The sequence below is a fragment of the Monodon monoceros genome, unplaced genomic scaffold (genome assembly GCF_005190385.1).
Source record: "Monodon monoceros isolate NGI ecotype Baffin Bay Population unplaced genomic scaffold, NGI_Narwhal_1 Super_Scaffold_20, whole genome shotgun sequence".
Taxonomy (NCBI): domain Eukaryota; kingdom Metazoa; phylum Chordata; class Mammalia; order Artiodactyla; family Monodontidae; genus Monodon; species Monodon monoceros.
Genome location: NW_021703777.1, coordinates 84301773 through 84321488, shown reverse-complemented (window position 1 = coordinate 84321488; position 19716 = coordinate 84301773). Strand labels below are relative to the sequence as shown.

The 19716-nt window shown below is 36.3% G+C and overlaps 1 protein-coding gene across 1 annotated transcript in view; it reads left to right on the top strand.

Moving 5' to 3' along the window:
* STIM2 (stromal interaction molecule 2) overlaps positions 1-19716 on the top strand; it is a 168645-nt gene that overhangs the window by 86043 nt on the left and 62886 nt on the right. The window contains exon 3 of the mRNA XM_029234816.1: positions 19305-19419. Coding sequence (XP_029090649.1) covers positions 19305-19419 — 115 coding nt within the window. The remainder of the gene's footprint in view (positions 1-19304; positions 19420-19716) is intronic.

Below are 19716 nucleotides of genomic sequence, written 5' to 3'. Positions count from 1 at the left end.
TGGCGGACTTTTGTTTACAGTCTTATCCCAAGTTCTTTTCAAGTGCTCAGCTGTGGTCATGAGTTCAGTCAGATCAGACCTGTGGCTTCCCATCCTATTTTCTGCCTTTTTATTAATCCACTAATCTCAGGAGATAATCCATTTACAAATAGCGCAGCTAAAGCAGGTCAGGTGACATCATTTTTTGTATGGAACCTAGAATGCTGTAAGAAGAGAGGTTCCAGATGGGCTTCAAGTCTGCCACAGATTCAGCTTTCTTTTGTAAATGACCATTCAGTGCAGGCAAGGAAGACTAGGAATAGCTTTGAAAAGATCGGTTGCTATTTTGTGAGCTTTTCCTGTTCCCTAAGGGAGAAGACCAAGTTGAAGATTGAGGATCTCAAGTGTCACGCTCGGGGTTATGCCATTCTCCTTCTTTTTTTTTTTTGTGCGGTACGCGGACCTCTCCCGTTGTGGAGCACAGGCTCTGGATGCCCAGGCTCAGCGGCCATGGCTCACGGGCCCAGCCGCTCTGCGGCATGTGGGATCTTCCCGGACCGGGGCACGAACCCGTGTCCCCTGCATCGGCACGTGCTGCGGAACAACTAAGACCGTGCGCCACAACTACTGAGCCTGTACTCTAGAGCCCACGAGCCACAACTACTGAAGGTGGCGCACCTAGAGCCCGTGCTCCGCAACAAGAGAAGCCACCTCAGTGAGAAGCTCGTGCACTGCAACGAAGAGTAGCTCCCGCTGGGCACAACTAGAGAAGAGCCCGCGTGTAGCAACAAAGACCCAACACAGCAATCAATCAATCAATCAATAAAAAAAAAAAAGGTAAATAAATAAATAAAAATAAAAAGATAAATAAATAAATAAATAAATAAATATGTGTATATGATTTTGTCCATATAAGTCTTCCCTGGTTTTGTTGGTATTTTTTTCTATCCTTTTAAGCCAGAGTAATCCCTTACATTGCACTGTGTTTTTCCCTTCTCGTATTTGTTGGCTTATGGTTTAGCTTGACCCTTATTTCATTTTATTTCCTTCTTTCAACCAACTTTTTATGTTTTCCCTATCCCACATTAGCATATGTGTGTTGATTGAAGGAAATTAAGCTCCTTCTGTAGGCTATAACAAGGAGGCCTAACAAGCCAATATTCCTTGAGTACCAGTATAGGATTATCTTATTCAAAGAAATGGATTACAGTTACTACCCTGAGTCTCACTGATGGAAGTATTTTAAGCTCCTCTTCTATTCTCTTTTCTACAATTAAAAATCAACAAATGATAGAAAAGGACATTTAAAAATTACAGTATATGACAAATTAATGGAATCTCTTAAAGGTTGGCTTTCTTAATGATCCTGAGATATGAGCAGTACGTTTAAAGTACAGTATATGACAAATTAATGGAATCTCTTAAAGGTTGGCTTTCTTAATGATCCTGAGATATGAGCAGTACGTTTAAAGTAAGTATATTTTTAGTGAATAAAATTGTGCCTATAAAAGACAATGAGTTTTCTAACATTCTTGTTGGTTTAAATATTTGAGGTATGTTTTACATTCATTTTAATGCAGAGATTTTAGCTATCAGTTTGATGGATTTTGACAAATGTGTACACCCATGTATTTACCACCCCATTTGAAATACAGAACATTTTGCTTCTCAGATTTTGAAACTCCCACTTTCTTTTGTAGAAGACAATGAAGAGAAATCTTTGTGCTGCTTTAAATCTACTAAGTGTAATTGGTCGGTAATTTTCCTTTAACTTCCCATTGCTAGTTTATTTCCCATACTTTGTGGTATGTTTAAAATCTTATTCCAGTGATTGAATGACTAACCAAAGATATTAGGATTGGGGTAGGGAAGTTTTTTCCTCTCTCATTGTCAGAGCCACATAACATCTGGGGGCTCATCCACCTGTATTCGTGTCCATAAGCTCTATATCTTTCCTATTACTGTGCATTGACTGTGCTCTTGAATTCCTCCACCTGTGCACTCAATCTCATCTCCTCTTGGCCACTCTTTAGCAATTTTCCTCTCTTCTTCAACAACCATATTTTCCACTTTTCTACTGGAGTTTTCTCATCTGACTCAAACCTGCAGTTACTTTCCCACCTTATAAACACAAGAGAATAAAAACTTCTCTTGATTCTACTTTTCCCTTTGGTTATTGCCCAATTCCGTTCTCCTTCCTTTACAACAAGATCCCACAAAAGGACTTGTGTACTATTTCTCTCATCTTGTTCTTTCTTTAACTCACTTAAGCTTTTGCCTCTTACCCACCAGAGATGTTCATGTTGCTATGCAGTGGTCAGTTATCAAGCTTTATATCACTTATCAGTATCATGATAAAGTTAAACATGCTTTATTTTTATTTTATTTTATTTTTTTTGCGGTACGCGGGCCTCTTACTGCTGTGGCCTCTCCCGTTGCGGAGCACAGGCTCCGGATGCGCAGGCTCAGCGGCCATGGCTCACGGGCCCAGCTGCTCTGCGGCATGTGGGATCTTCCCGGACCGGGGCACGAACCCGCGTCCCCTGCATCAGCAGGCGGACTCTCAACCACTGCACCACCAGGGAAGCCCTAAACATGCTTTATTTTTAAACATGATGTTTTTCAGTTGCTTCCAGGAAACCATACTTTCTTTCTTTCTTTTTTTCTCCCCACACTTTCTTTATTTCCTTCTGTATTAGTTGCTTCTTTTCACTTTCTTTGCTGATTTCCTCTTCATCTCCCTGCCCTCCTAATGTTGAAGTGCTCCTGAACTTAGTCTTTACACCTTTTGCCTATTTATACTGCCTTAGTGATCTCATCTAATCTCAAGGCTTTCAAATATCTTTTTCTGATTGGAGTCCTGAGCTCTGGTTTTATATATCCAACTGCATCAGCATCTTTATTTGGATGTTTAATAGTAAACTTAGATTTAAGTTGTTCAAAATTTAGCCCTAATTTTCTGCTTGACTCAAATCTCTTCTCAGTTATCTTCATTTCTAGCAATGAAATTACTGTTTAAACAGTATATATAACAAACCTTGAGTGCCCCCCCAAATTTGCATCATCTCTAATGTTTTGTGATTTTATCCACTGTTGCTAATCATATCCGAGATCCATTAATCTATTAGAGCTGCAAAATGTCGGTATTTTAATGCCATTCTTCTTTCTTACTAGTTGGAATACTTCTTTAGTGAAAAATTTCAGTATATCTGTTATTGGGTTTCCTGTTTCTATGGGAAAGGCAGGATAAATCCTTGATTCTTTCCCCTTATTTATAGGTTTTCAAAATAACTAGGTGGTTTCCAAGGATTTACCAAAGGAGATAGAAGAATATATGTATGTGTGTGTGTTTGTGTGGGTGTCTGTGTGTGCGTAGTATCATGAACTTATGGATCTAAATGAATTTCAGGCTATTATTGTTGTTTTTAATCTATTTTGTTGTTTAAATTGTCCCATATTTGGCCAGTGGAAGCTTATTTAAGCTTTCATTGGATCCTTTTGACCCAACTTGAGTAGTCTTTGATAGGTTTCTTGCTTTCTACTGTAATAAGATGTACCAGGCTCTGTTTGTACATAGGGGCCCCAGAGTTCCATTTTCTTTAGCCATTTCCTTTAGAAGACTTGATTGCTTTTATTGGAAAACAGTATCTGACAGACCATAATCAAGATGCTAGCAGTGCTGAGTTAGTCATTGTTTCTATGTCTTTTCAGTGGACAGAGCCAAGAAACATTTTATTGTTACTGTTGTTTTTTTTTTCCTAAAGATGATACCCACTATGAATTCAGCTTGATACTTAAGATTCAAATTTAGTACTACAGGGTTTTTAACTTTATTGATCTCACCCCTACAGTCACAGGATACTCTTGGTGCTTAACAATACCAGCATAATTACTCATTAGAATTATCCCACAGTATGTACCCAACAGTCTCAGGATAACAATACTAATATTAAGTCCAAGGTATGGTCACTAAAAATAGTTTAAGCCTTTTTTCTTTTAGTTCTTGTTTTTGTTCACAGGGTGTATCCTACTAGGGATATATGATTAAAATCATTGGAAGATGGTTCCTAATTATGTTGTTATACTACTAACTGGATATACAGTTAGGTTCATTTGTTTTATTTTACTTGTGATTCTTAGGGGTTACATTTAAAAATTCATTTTTTCAGTAATTATAAAAGACATTTATATGATTCCACAATTCTATCTGTAAAACAAAGTATATGCAAAAAATATAGCTTCTGTCTCTGTGTCATAGATCATATTTCTTCCATTTCCTTTAAAGGAAACCTCCCCCCCGCCCCCCCCCGCCGACTTTATGGTTTACCTGTCCTTTAATTTTTTTAAAATAATAAGCAAATATTTACATATTTCTGTTATCTTCTTAAAAAATCAACCTTGTTTCAAGTAACAATATACTTTTAATTTTACTTATTAATTTCTGGGTTCCCCATGCTAGGAAGTATATTCTTTGAGGGTAGGAATTTTTTTTTTTTTAAATAAATAAATTTCTTTATTTATGTTTGGCTGCGTTGGGTGTTCGGTGCTGCATGCGGGCTTTCTCTTGTTTCGGCAAGTGGGGGCTATGTTTGTTGCAGTGCATTGGCTTCTCATTGCGGTGGCTTCTCTTTTTGCAGAGCACAGGCTCTAGGCGTGGGCTTCAGTAGTTGTGGCATGTGGGCTCAGTAGTTGTGGCGCACGGGCTTAGCTGCTCCGCGGCATGTGGGATCTTCCCGGACCAGGGCTCGAACTCGTATCCCCTGCATTGGCAGGTGGATTCTTAACCACTGCGCCACCAGGGAAGTCCCTTGTTTGTTTCATACTGTATATTCTCACAACTCAGAACCAAGTCTAGTTCATAATAGATACTCGTTAAATATTTATATGAATAATTGGTGCATTGTGCTTTCATCGTGTTTTATCTTAATGCAATTTAAAATTTCTGTGTTTATTAAAATATAAAGCATTAGGGTTCTTCAGTATATGCAAATCAATCAATGTGATACACCATATTAACAAATTGAAGGATAAAAACCATACGATAATCTCAATAGATGCAGAAAAAGCTTTTGACAAAATTCACCCATTTATGATAAAAACTCTCCAGAAAGTAGGGATACAAGGAACTTACCTCAACATAATATCTTAAGGCCATATATGACAAACCCACAGCCAACATCATTCTCAGTGGTGAAAAACTGAAACCATTTCCTCTAAGATCAGGAAAAAGACAAGGATGCCCACTCTCACCACTATTATTCAACATAGTTTTGAAAGTTTAGCCATGGCAATCAGAGAAGAAAAAGAAATAAAGGAATCCAAATTGGAAAAGAAGAAGTAAAACTGTCACTGTTTGCAGATGACATGATACTATACATAGAGAATCCTAAAGATGCTACCAGTAAACTACTAGAGCCAATCAGTGAATTTGGTAAAGTAGCAGGATACAAAATGAATGCACAGAAATCTCTTGCATTCCTATAGACTAATGATGAAACATCTGAAAGAGAAATTAAGGAAACAGTCCCATTTACCATTGCAACAAAAAGAATAAAATACCTAGGAATAAACCTACCTAAGGAGACAAAAGACCTGTATGCAGAAAACTATAAGACACTGATGAAAGAAATTAAAGATTATACAAACAGATGGAGAGATGTACCATGTTCTTAGATTGGAAGAATCAACATTGTGAAAATGACTATACTACCCAAAGCAATCTACAGATTCAATGCAATCCTGGTCAAACTACCAATGGCATTTTTCACTGAACTAGAACAAAAAAGTTCACAATTTGTGTGGAAACACAAAAGACCGTGAATAGCCAAAGCAATCTTGAGAAAGAAAAACGGAGCTGGAGGAATCAGGACCCCTGACTTCAGACTATTCTACAAAGCTACAGTAATCAAGCCAGTATGGTACTGGCACAAAAACAGAATTATAGATCAATGGAACTGGATAGAAAGCCCAGAGATAAACCCATGCACATATGGTCACCTTATCTTTGATAAAATAAGGCAAGAATATACAACAGAGAAAAGACAGCCTCTTCAATAAGTGGTGTTGGGAATACTGGACAGCTACATGTGAAAGAATGAAATTAGAACACTCCCTAACACCATACACAAAAATAAACTCAGAATGGATTAAAGACCTAAATGTAAGGCCAGACACTATCAAACTCTTAGAGGAAAACGTAAGCAGAACACTCTATGACATAAATCACAGCAAGATCCTTTTTGACCCACCTCCTAGAGAAATGGAAATAAAAACAAAAATAAACAAATGGGACCTAATGAATCTTAAAAGCTTTTGCACAGCAAAGGAAACCATAAACACAACAAAAAGACAACCCTCAGAATGGAGAAAATATGTGCAAACAAAGCAACTGACAAAGGATTAATCTCCAAAATATACAAGCAGTGCATGCAACTCAATATCAAAAGAACAAACAACTCAATCCAAAAATGCACAGAAGATCTAAATAGACATTTCTCCAGAGAAGATATACAGATTGCCAACAAACACATGAAAGGATGCTCAACATCACTAATCATTAGAGAAATGCAAATCAAGACTACAATGACATATCACCTCACATCAGTCAGAATGGCCATCATCAAAAAATCTACAAACAATAAATGCTGGAGAAAAAGGAATCCTCTTTTACTGTTGTTGGGAATGTAAATTGATACAGCCATTATGGAGAATAGTATGGAGGTTCCTTAAAAAACTAAAAATAAAACTACCATACGATCCAGCAATCACACTACTGGGTATATACCCTGAGAAAACCATAATTCAAAAAGAGTCATGTACCACAATGTTCATTGTAGCACTATTTACAATAGGCAGGACATGGAAGCAACCTAGGTGTCCTTCGACAGATGAATGGATAAAGAAGATGTGGCCCATATACACAATGGACTCTTAGTCAGCCATAAAAAGAAATGAAATTGACTAATTTGTAGTGAGGTGGATGGAACTAGAGTCTGTCATACAGAGTGAAGTAAGTCAGAAAGAGAAAAACAAATACCATATGCTAACATATGTATATGGAATCTAAAAAAAAGGTTCTGATGAACCTAGGGGCAGGACAGGAATAAAGATGCAGACATAGAGAATGGACCTGAGTACACGGGGAGCGGGAATGGTAAGCTGGGATGTCGTGACAGAGTAGCATTGACATATATACACTACCAAATGTAAAATAGCTAGCTAGTGAGAAGCAGCTGCATAGCACAGGGAGATCGGCTCAGTGCTTTGTGACCACCTAGAGGGGTGGGATAGGGAGGGTGGGAGGGATATGGGGATATATGTATACATATAGCTGATTCACTTTGTTATACAGCAGAAACTAACACAGCATTGTAAAGCAATTATACTCCAATAAAGATGTCAAAAAAATAGAATGCATTACTTTATACTTCATTTAAGAGTGATAATATGCTGAAGAGCTCAAATTAGTATTCTAAAGTTTATTTTTACTGTTGTGTAATAATCTTTCCCAGGAACTAGTGAAAACAGTTTCTTAATGAAAGTAACAGAACATTCTTTGTAAGTTAACAATCACTGAATGTGTTTTTCTCATTGATTACCCAAATAATATTTCCCCAAACTCTGTGTCTGTTAAGTCTGTGCATATGTGTACATATGAACTGGTTTGTGAATATGGCTCAGTATAGATTTTAAATCTAACAGTGTATGGAGAATGTTTATATGAAAAAAAGCATGTACTGTGGGGGCAGAGGATATATGGGAACTCTACTTTTCTGCTAAATTTGCCTGTGAACCTAAAACTGTTCCAAAAAATAAAGTCTAAAAAAAATCATGTACTATTTTAGTACTATTAGTACTACTAATACTATTTGAATTGGAATCCATGGCAGATTTACAAAGTTACAGTGATATCATTTAGTTTTGTGCCAGGAGCCATGTATAAAATTGTTGTATTTGTCTGTGATGTCATTATTTTAAGTTGCACATGCAAAAATCATTTTTCTAATATTAGTATTAAAGTGAAACAAGTAAATGCATTTAATAGAACAAGTATCCCGTAAATAGAACTATGTGTATGATTAGGTTGAACAGTGTAAAAATACTGATATCTGACCATGTTTAATTATATAAAGGTATATTGTAGATCATTGGAGATTTTAAAGTTATTTCAATAAATAATACTTGGATAACTAAGATTTGGAGAAAAATAAAATTAGATTCTAACCTTTCACCTTACATCAAAAATAAATCAGATTAAAAAATTTAATAAAAGTGAAACCATTCAGGAGTTAAAAGAAAATATAGGTGAATACTTATTAAAAATTACTAGAACTTATGACTAAGAACCTGTCAGTTCCCTTAATTAGTCTGATTAAAACTTGGTTCTTAATATTGGCAAGGCAAAAAGAGTATCAGATGGAAGGAACTGTTCAATTATAGCTCTGGCTTTTATCTCTAGATATTTTTTCTCTCCTTAGGAAGGTCTCTCACTGTTTACTGCTGTGATTGCCTGGCAAACTTGTGTGTGTGTGTGTGCGCACGTGCGCGCGTGTGTGTGTATGCATGCACACTTCTGTGTATTTGCACTTCTCTGCACTCTTCTTTTTCCTTTATCTAACTGTAATATGGAAGTATGCCTTTCCTTGAGTTCCCCCAAAGCTGAAACAAATTTTGGATGGCTTCATATCCTTTAGTTTTGATTAAAAGAATATATAGACAATAATATGCAGTTGGATAATTAGTTTATAAAGTCAATTTACCAGTTTGATTTTGTGATTCCTTATATTTCTAATTCCCTATTTTTCTCTTCCTTTATTTCCCTATGTCAAAAGTCATCTTTGCTTATTATTGGTCATTAAATGAGTGTAGACTTTGGGTAATGAGTGCCGGATGGGGACTGGCAAGCTACAGAAGTTTTGTTACTTGAGGATTGTATATTTTAGGATGATTTTGGCTGCAAGTTATATAATATCTGAATTAAAGTAGCTTTACAAGTAGGAGTTTAGCATTTGAAAAGAAATTACCATAAGTCTGTGACCAAATGGTTTCAAGGTTAGTTCAGAAGCTCAGTGATGTGTAGGACTCTGTGTTAGCTTTTTTTCATTTTCTTGGCTTTCTGCTCATGCTACAAAGCTCCAAGTTTTGTATATCCTCGCATGATAACATCAAGAGTGAGGAGATTGGAGGGCTGTTGTTTTGCCTTTATCTCAGTCTCTCTTTCTTTGTTTTATCAGAGAGGAGTCCAACACATATTTCCAGATGTAAATTAAGTATGTAATATTTCATAAAAGAAATACAGATGGTTAGTAAACATATATGAGAATTTTAATCTCATTAAGGCTCTGGGAATGCCTGATTTAATTCTGTGTTGTTCTTGGAAATTATCAGACAGTGCCTTGATGAATCTAGCTAACACCTTCCTGCATTAGGATAGGAGTTAACAGATAGTATGAAAATGTACATCAGAAGCTCTGATTGATTTGTTATAATTTTGTTTTTTAATGTATTAGGCATGTAACAGAGCTTCTAGTCAGCATGAAAAAATATGCAAGGTAATCATACTCAGTGAACATAATTTTATTAAGTATCAGATTTATTAAATGTAAGCTTCTCTTTTTTTAAGGATAAATAGACCTTATTTTAAATTTTACCATGGTAGTCCCATAATTTGTTTAATAATTCTCCTAATTATTGGCAGTTTGGGTGTTCTCAAATTTTTATTGTTGGTTAAACGATATTGCAATGAAAGTTCTTGACCTTTTTTATAGTTTTGGGAGTGTTGCTGTAGGATAAATTCTGAAAAGTGGAAATTCTGAGGTAAAAGCAATGAGCATTTAACATTTTAATTGATTTGCTAAAATTATCCTCCAAAAGTGTTGTGCTAGTTTGTACTCCCACAGATGTATGAATGTGCCATTTCCTACACATCCTGTACAGGCTTTGTGTTTTTTTTCCACCAGCTTGAGGTATAATTGACTTACAATAAATTGCATATATTTTTCCCACGTAGTTACATTTCCAGCAATCTTTCTTCTGCTTATAGGGCTTGTTTTTTTTTTTTTGCGGTACACGGGCCTCTCACTGTTGTGGCCTCTCCTGTCACGGAGCACAGGCTCCAGACGCGCAGGCCCAGCGGCCATGGCCCACGGGCCCAGCCGCTCCGCGGCATGTGGGATCCTCCCAGACCAGGGCACGAACCCGTGTCCCCTGCGTCGGCAGGCGGACTCTCAACCACTGCGCCACCAGGGAAGCCCTGCTTGTAGGGCTTTAAAAACATTTCTAGTGGTACAGGACTTCTTGTCTGAACAAACTCTTCTGGTGTTTGTATATATGAAAAAGTTTTTATTTTGCCTTCATTTTTGAAAGGTGCTTTTGCTAGGTAAGAATTGTAGGTTAACAAGTTGTTTGTTTTTTTTTCCATACTTTAAATATGCTGCTGAAGTATTCCTTGGGTTGTATTGTATATGATGAAAAGTCTGCTGTCCTCCTTTTCTTTCCCCTATACTTAATGTGCCTTTTTTCCCCTCTTCTAGATGCTTTTAAGATACTCTGCTTATCCCTCATTTAAAGCTGTTTGACTGTCATGTGGATTGGTGTAGTTTGTGTCTCTTGTCTTGAGGTTTATTGATCTTATGGAATCTATAGGGTTCATAGTTTCAATAAAATTTGGAAAAATTATAGCCATCATTTCTTCCAATAAGATTTTTTGTCACTCTTTCTTGGTTCCTCAGGGACTCCAATTACACCTGTGTTAGGCTGCTTGAAGTAGACCCACGGCTCATTATCCAGTTTGGATAGTTTTTTTTTTTTTTTAAATAGAGTTTTTTGGCTGCGTTGGGTCTTCATTGCTGCGCGCAGGCTTTCTCTCGTTGTGGCGAGCAGGGGCTACTCTTTGTTACGGTGTGCAGGCTTCTCATCGTGGTGGCTTCTCTTGTTGCAGAGGACAGGCTCTAGACATGTGGGCTTCAGTAGTTGTGGCATGTGGGCTCAGTAGTTGTGTCTCACTGGCTCTAGAGCGCAGGCTCAGTAGTTGTGGCGCACGGGCTTTGTTGCTCTGTGGCGTGTGGGATCTTCCTGGACCAGGGCTTGAACCCGTGTCCCCTGCATTGGCAGGCTGATTCTTAACCACTGTGCCACCAGGAAAGTACCTGGATAGTTTCTAATGCTTATTGTATTTAAGTTTGCTAATATTAGTCTGCCATGTTTAATCTGTCATTAATCTCATTTAGTGTATTTTTCATCTCATTCATTGTAGTTTTCATGTTTAGAATTTTGATTTGGGTCTTTAGAAAAGAACTTTAAACATGTCTCAATTAACATGCTTAATATTTACCCTAACTTAAATATCTAGAATATAATTGCAATAGTTATTTTAATATGTTTATTAATTCTCTCATCTGTGCCATTTTTGGACTGGTTTTAATTGATTTTTATCCTAATTTGAGGTTGTATTTTTCTGTATCTTTGCATGTCTGGTAATTTTTCAGTGGGTGCCAGACATCGTAGATTTTACCTTGTTGGGTGTGGGTATTCGTAGTTATTCCTATAAATGTTCTTAAGCTTTGTTCTAGGACAGGTTTAAGTTACTTGGGAACAGTTTAATCCCTTTGGCTGGTACTTATAAGCTTTTTAAGCAAGACCAATGTGGAGCTTAGTCTAAGGTTAATATTCCCTAGTACTGAGGCAAAACCCTTTTTAGTATTCTACCTGGTGACACACAAATTACGGTTTTCTACTCTGTCTTGTAGGAATAAGCACCATTCCCCGCCCTGTGAAATCTTCAGGGATTGTTTTCACTAATTCTTTTGCATGTCTTTTTTCTTTGGCTTGCTGTAGCTTCCTTGCATGCATGAGCTGATCGGTAGTCAGCTAAAGACTCAAGGCACTCTTTCTAGATACCCAGGCTTCTCCCTCTGTGCAGCTTTACTCTTCTCTGGTACTTAGTCCTGTATTCTCTACCCTCCCTTAGTCTCCTCAGCCTTTCAGTTCCATCTCTTCAACTCAGGACTGCCAGTCTCTGCCTGGGTTCTCTCTTCCTGCACCTTGTTCTGGAAGTTCTCTCCAGGAACTAATTTAGGGCAGCCATAGGGCATACTTTGTTTGTTTCTTGTCTCTCAGAGATCACTGTAATTTGTTGCCTAGTGTTCAATGTCTTGAAAGCTGGTGTTCCTTACATTTTGTATGGGTTTTCAGTTGTTTTGGGGGAGGATGGTACATCTGGTCTCTGTGATTTCATCTGTGGCTGGAAATGTAAGTTCTGACTTACTAAATTTTCGCCAAAAAAAACAGAAGGAGATTTTTTGTTTGTTATGTCTTGAATGCTTATCACTACTTAAAGTGAAATTCACATATTTGTGTTAAATTTGAGTGACTTACTTTATATATATTACTGATGTTATGCTGATTGGATATAACTTTAATTTATGTGATCTTACGAGTATTGATCACACACAAATTCATGGATAGCAGAAAGACATGTATGTAGGTATTTGGGTGTTCAGAGCTCTGGAATCTGAGACCAAATCCTAATGGTAGGTTTTGTCAGAGGAAACTAAGGCCAAAACTTGACTTTGGTCTATCTCTAGTTGGCACAGTACCTACCTGTTTTAACTCTAGTATATATTTTCACCATATATTTGTAAAGCTATGCTCTCTTTTTTATCATTATAACTTCGTGAGATATCTTTTACCTTTTATTTTCCAAATGAGAACACAGAAGGTAAGTCATTTTGACTCTTTTGTGTTCTTTTTAATGACAGTACAGTGCTATTTTCCTTTTTTAAACTAGTAGGCAGACTGATGGAATCATGGGTAATTTTGTTAGAGACTTTTGGGTTATGATCAATAATAATCTTGAAGAATAACCATGATATAGGTCATGCATTGGTTTCTGTAAAACAAATGGCAGGCCGACTTCAGTTGATAAAAACATTGTGTTTTACAAGTTTCTTTGTAAATTAGTTGTTTCACTCTGACCATGGGTCATCTCTCTGTCTATTAACTGGTCCATCAATTGCACCAGTGTCATAAATAATGGTTAAGTTCTACAATTAGCTTAAAAAAGGCTATGGTCTAGCTTAAATGGTGTTGACAGTAATTGTGGAACCAGTTGAACCCTGAGCTGTTCAGAGAACAGGATCCTAAGGAGGTCATCATTGGATTTATTATTTCAGGTAAACTGGGGATTGACTGGTGGTTTTTTGATGTTGGAAGCTCAGGGAATGGGATTAAGGGCTGAAATGGTACTATGGCAACACTACAAGGAGTTACCCTGGTGGGAGGTGGAGCAGAAATGTAAAGTTATGCTTGTATTAAAATGGAGAAACTATCCAAATCAGCCTGAATTTTTCATTAGCATATAATTTAGATGTTTGAATTTAGGATCTGAAGAAAATTTTTTCAGATGTTAAATAATTATACTGTTTTTTTCATTCTTAACTTTCATGAAAACATATACCAGTTTGCCTGTGTTCTCTTGTGTTTTTGTCATCATCCATCTTAGATGATAAGATCAAGGTTATTAAAACAAGGAATGTGTTAGTATACTAGAAGTAGCTCACACTTTTGAGTGTTTACTATATACCGGGCACTGTTCTTTACACATCATATGAAATAAATTAATTTTCACAACCCTTTGACGTATGACTTTTATTACCATTTTGCTGATGAGAAAACAGGAGCACAGAGCATAAAGTAACTTACTTAAGGTCATTTGACAAATAGTAGATTTGGGATATCTGTGTGGTCTGGAGACTGAGTCTGTGCTCTCAGTCACTGTGCTGTTTGTTTTAACAATTTTGGGATGAAGAGAGAAACATAGGCAGCTCATGCTTAATTGTTAATGTTATCATTTCTGAGAGTTTGGGAATCAATGAATTTTTACAGAATATCCAGGTTAGGATGATGGTGAAGAACTTACGTTTTAGAATTATTTAGAATTTACTTTCACTATTAGGTCTTCTAAATAGCTATATACAAAATAGAATAAATTGTTAACCCTCTCATTGCCTTAGCTTTTTCATTTTTAAAAGTTGAGATTAACAGTAGTTACCTTTCTTGTTATGCATTCTTTCCCCTCTGAAGCATTATGCTAAGCTATTTTAGTATTATTTTCAAGACAGGAAGACCCTGGAATTGTTTTCAAGGAACGCATCTGCTTTGACTGACTCACGTGTCAGACCTTGGATGATAGGTGTTGTTTTGATGACAGGTGTCCTTTGGGAAAGTCTCTGCTTACATTGTCAGTGAAAAGACTGGTTTTCCTCTCCATCTCTGTGTTACGTATTTTGTTTCAGAATATGTGAAATGGTACTTTAAGAGTATTGCACAATCTTTTCTTCATAAATGTCTAAGTTCCCCAAAATGTGTATTAAACCTACCAGTATAGTTGGGGTGAAACTCATTTATTTAGGCTTTAAACTTCAGCAGTAATAACATTGATATATAAAAACCAATTACTTTGGTTAGAAACATTTTTATTGTCTAATACTTCTGTGCACTATGAACGCATTTTTAATTTAACCTTTTTCATAACCATATGTAATGGGCAATTTTATTTTCCTCACTGTACAGAGGAGAAATATGAGGCTAGAGAGAACGTAAGTAGTGAAGTCAGATTTTGAATACAGTCTGTCGCTTCCAGAGTCTGAGTGCTTAACTGTGATGATAAATCACCTCTCCTGGGTTTTGAGGTCTTAAAATTGTGTATTTAAGAATAAAAGAGGAAAGACAGATTTATCATTGTTACATCATGGCGATCAGGACAAGAATTGTATAGCCCAGGCCTCCGGAGTAACTGAGACTGGAAAGTCATTGGGAACCGAGGCAGTTCTGTTGCTGTATCTTTCTGTGTGCTCACTCCTATCTCTTTTATTATTTTCTCTCTCTGCATATTGGCTTCCTCCATTCTCCTCACCACCTGGCCCACCTTGACTGCTCATAAAATGGTACCTTCAACACAAGTGTCTTTACTACCTTAAAAATCCAGAACCTTGGCCAAGTGACGTAGCTTTTCATGATCTGATTTGTAGATCAGAATTTTGAGATAGAATTTTGTCATCCTGGTCAGGCTCTGGATTATTTTCTTCTGGGTCGAGTGTCTGTCCTTTGATCACATAGCTGTGGCGGGGGTGATAGGTTGAGGGAAGGGACACATTCAGGGATCTGCACTAATGTTGGTAGGTAGTTCTCAGGGAAAGAGGTAGAGGCTGAATAGAGTCCCAAAATATGTCTATATTAATATGTATCAGATTTTATTAAGCAGTATCATAAAAATACACAATACAAATATCAATACAAATGCAATAAATAGCATAAAAATAAAACAATAAAAGTAAATATAACAAAATAATGCACAAATACAAAATATAAATACAAATATAAAATGCAAAATAATATATATGTTACAGGTACAAGGAACTGAAATCAGTCTTTCAAAAGGTGACTTCCTGTAAGGTTGTGACAGTCAAGGAAAGACTTATGAACTGTTCTCAATTGAAGGAGACTAAAGGGACTAAATTTAACACATGGTCCTAGATTGAATCCTTTTGCTACAAAGAATATCATTGGGGCAACTGCACATATGGAATGTGTTCTGTGGATTAAATAGTAGGGAATATAGAGTATCAGTGTTAATTTCCTAATTTTTGTGGTCATACCATCACTATATAGGATGACATCATGTTTATAGGAAAACATGCTGAATTATTCAGTGATAATGGGACAACATGCCTGCAACTTATTCCCAAGTGATTCAGCTGGGGGGAAAAAGCTTTTTGTTTATTCTGCAACCTTTGAAAATATTTCAAAATAAAAAGTAAAAAAGAAAAAAAACTGTAACTTCTTTAAACTGGATATGTAATTTCTTTAATGGTACCAGAAGAATTTATATAAAAGAATCCTCTGGGTAAATGTTTTTGAATATTCAATAGTCATTTATTTATTGAGCATTCCTTTATTTGTATTGTCAGTGCAGACTTTCCTGCAGTAGGTTTGCATAATTGGATATGTTTACTAAGGAACTCTACATTGTTTGCTGTACGTTATTTGAAGATTTACTTCATGGGATTTCAGATTCTATTTTCAGATTTCTTAATTCACAGATTTTAATGAATAAGAAGTATTTATAATTTGCTCATGCATTTTCAGTTATTGGTGACTCTTTTTAAAATTTCTCTACTAGCCTCCCCCATTTCTAAAATCTGCAGTTTCCTGTGAAGTTATAAAGTGTGAGCAGTCAGAATTGTCTGCTCCTTTGTAGGATATTGGGAAAATGGTTTAATGGAAGCTAATGGTTTGTATTGTATTTGGTTTAAGTATTTTCCAACTCAGTGTCAACATAAAGTAATTCTAATTATGGTGCTTTCTAGTCATATTTTATGATCAAAATGTTGACGATATATTAGATATAGAGTATACTTTTGTTATATGAATATACTTTTGTTTTATTTTGAGGGTTATATTTTATTTTATTTTATTTATTTATTTTTTTTGTGCTATGCGGGCCTCTCACTGTTGGGGCCTCTCCCGTTGCGGAGCACAGGCTCCGGACGCGCAGGCTCAGCGGCCATGGCTCATGGGCCCAGCCGCTCCGCGGCATGTGGTATCTTCCCAGACTGGGGCACGAACCCGTGTCCCCTGCATCGGCAGGCGGACTCTCAACCACTGCGCCACCAGGGAAGCGCTCGAGGGTCATATTTTAAAACAGAAGTATGTATTAATTTTTGAATGATAATTCCAGAGAAAACATAATTCAGTGTATTTATTCAGTTTACGCTCAACTTTCTTGGAAGTCAGTTCTTTTATAGCAGATGTACTATAGATATCTTTATAAGCTTTTTAAATTGTCTTTTTTATATCTTAATTATTTTGTTAAGCACATATTTTGATAGATATCTATACACTCATTCTAGGCTTTCTAGAGTAATTCAGTAGCTGGAAAGCCACACCTAGTTTATATATGGTAATTAGCTTTATTTTCTGAAATATGTTGATCCTAAAGCCACAGAACTCTACTTCTGGGCTCTTTGTGTTCACGTGGTAAAAAGAATTTCCTAGGACATTGTTTTTTTAATGTGTCACATAAATGAAACAGTTGCCATTTGTTCCAACTGACTGGACCATTTCCAAGACAGGCTTCCTCTCTGCTCTGTCAATCATCATGTTTTTCATTCTAGAATTTCTCTCTAACTCTTGGATCTCTTCCAAGATAGGGGCAGTTTCTGAGCATCTCAGTGGCAGATATTTTCCAGGTATATCTACAGGTTTCAAAAAATGTCAGTCAGAAGAGGAAGAGGGATGGGCAGAAATAGGGAAATAGAAAATGGGAAATAGAAATAGACAGGAGGAGTGGAGGCAGTGAGGCAGGTCCCTTTAAAAATAACTTTAAAAAAGAACATTTAGGGGCTTCCCTGGTGGCGCAGTGGTTGAGAATCTGCCTGCCAGTGCAGGGGACACGGGTTCGAGCGCTGGTCCAGGAAGATCCCACATGCTGCGGAGCAGCGAAGCCCGTGCGCCACAACTGCTGAGCCTGTGCTCTAGAGCCCACGAGCAACAACTACTGAAGCCCGTGCGCCTAGAGCCAGTGCTTCACAACAAGAGAAGCCACCGAAATGAGAAGCCTGTGCACCGCAGCGAAGAGTAACCCCCGGTCGCCGCAACTAGAGAAAGCCAGCGCACAGCAGCGAAGACCCAACACAGCCAAAAATAAATAAATTTTAAAAAAAAAGGGGGGGCATTTAGGAAAAAAAAGAGTAAGGCATTGTTTAGAACAATATAATATACAAGTGCTAAAGTGGGCCTTCTAGATTAGTGCTTTCCAGATTACCTCTATGGTGAAGAACCAGATATTTTGTTACCAGTTCATTATGGATAGGACCTACATGGCAAGTAAATTTACCTCATGCTTGGGGTCAGATTCCTTGAAAGCATTGTCTAATTGCTATAAAGGTTTCTAAATTCTGAAATTTCTTCATTTCTGTGTATATTCTACACCAGTGTCAGTTTGCTGATTGACACTAGTCTGCTGACCACATGCAGAGTAGTAGTTTTTCCTAAAACTTTGTTTCTTCATTTGTACCCAAGGTTATTTAGCTTAGAAAAGTGAAATGATTTTCTCTATATTTCTCTACAGCTATTAAAGTTTTCTTTTTTAGTTTCAGTAGAGAACAGCTCTACTCAAAAGTAAAATTTGGTCTTTTGTTTGAGGGTGATGTTCATTGTCAGTATATAAAAGTCAGAAAAATATGCCTCTAGGGTTTGGAGCTCTAAGAGATTTCTACTTTCTGCATTATGGATTTCTGAAATAAGCTTTTGTATGATCTTATAATTTTGGAATCAGAAAAAAAAATTAATAAAGATACCAAATAAAACAACACCAAAGCAAGAAAGATCAGAAATATTGAGGTAGAAAAAGCATAATAATTTATAAAAACTATTAGTTTTATATAATTAGAGTATTGGGTTGATTTGGGGGAAGTGTCAAGAGTTAAAGCCTAAAAGATTGTCAGGGACAAGATTGGGAAATGGTATGTAATTCTTAAAAAGTTAGCTTTTTATTTGCTAGACAGTGAAGGGCAGTTGGAGAATTTTATATAATGAAGCAATACGGAGTAGGTTGGTTTTTAGCAAAGAAAATTTTTAGTGTTTTCTCTCTGTATATACTTTAAAGTAAGATTAATAGAGGATCTACTTCAGTTTTGTAGAATACTTTAGTTCTAAACACTGTAATCATGTCTTTCAACTATAAGTAATGACTTAAAAGGCAGAAGAACAGAAATACGATGCAGTAATTGAGGTTAGTATTTAGTGTGTTCTGAAATACCCCTGTCACTAAGTATTTGGTAAAAATGTATAATAATTGAGGCAGTACATTATGCTGTTGAGTGTAACCAAACTGCTTGGGTTGGAATCTCAGCTCTGACATTCATTATTTTTTCAACCTTAGGCAAATTACTTAACCTCTTTGGGCCTTGGTTTTCTTATCTATAAAATGGCAATACATAATACTTTCCTTATAGAACTGTCATGAAGTTAAATGACTGTGTGTGTGTGTAGATATGACATATTTATTATATAGTGTGCAATAGGACCTGATAAATAATGAGTTAAATAAGTACTTTTACTGCTGCTGTTGTTGTTATGATTAGAAGACATCTCATTAAATAAATTTTATAAACATTTAAGAATGTGAGTATAAAATACCAAACATGCACCAGTTATGATCAGAAAATTACCAGCTGCTGTATTTCACATTTTACTTTCTTCTGTTTGTAGAGAATAAAATAATGAATTTAAGTATACTTAACTTAGTGTTTTCTCTTTTATAGTTTATCAGAGAAGATATGAAATATAAAGATGCTACTAATAAACACAGCCATCTGCACAGAGAAGACAAGCATATAACTGTTGAGGATTTATGGAAACGATGGAAAACATCAGAAGGTAAGACTGTTTTAGTGATCTGAATCCCTGAGCTGCTTTTCTCAGCTCACTAATTGCATATGATTTACAAACAAATCAAAATAACATTTCTGTGAGGATATTTATATTTTAGTAAATAATTGTTCCATTTTTTATTTTGAAATATGATTTTAATTTTTCTTAGGATTTATTAAAGGTCAGCCTGTTTTCAGATAATTTGATACCTTATACTAGAATAAATAAGGTAACGCATGTCTGAGAGCTTAAAGTTGTAGAGCATTGTTTCATCTGTTAAATGGCATTATTATAAAAGGTTTG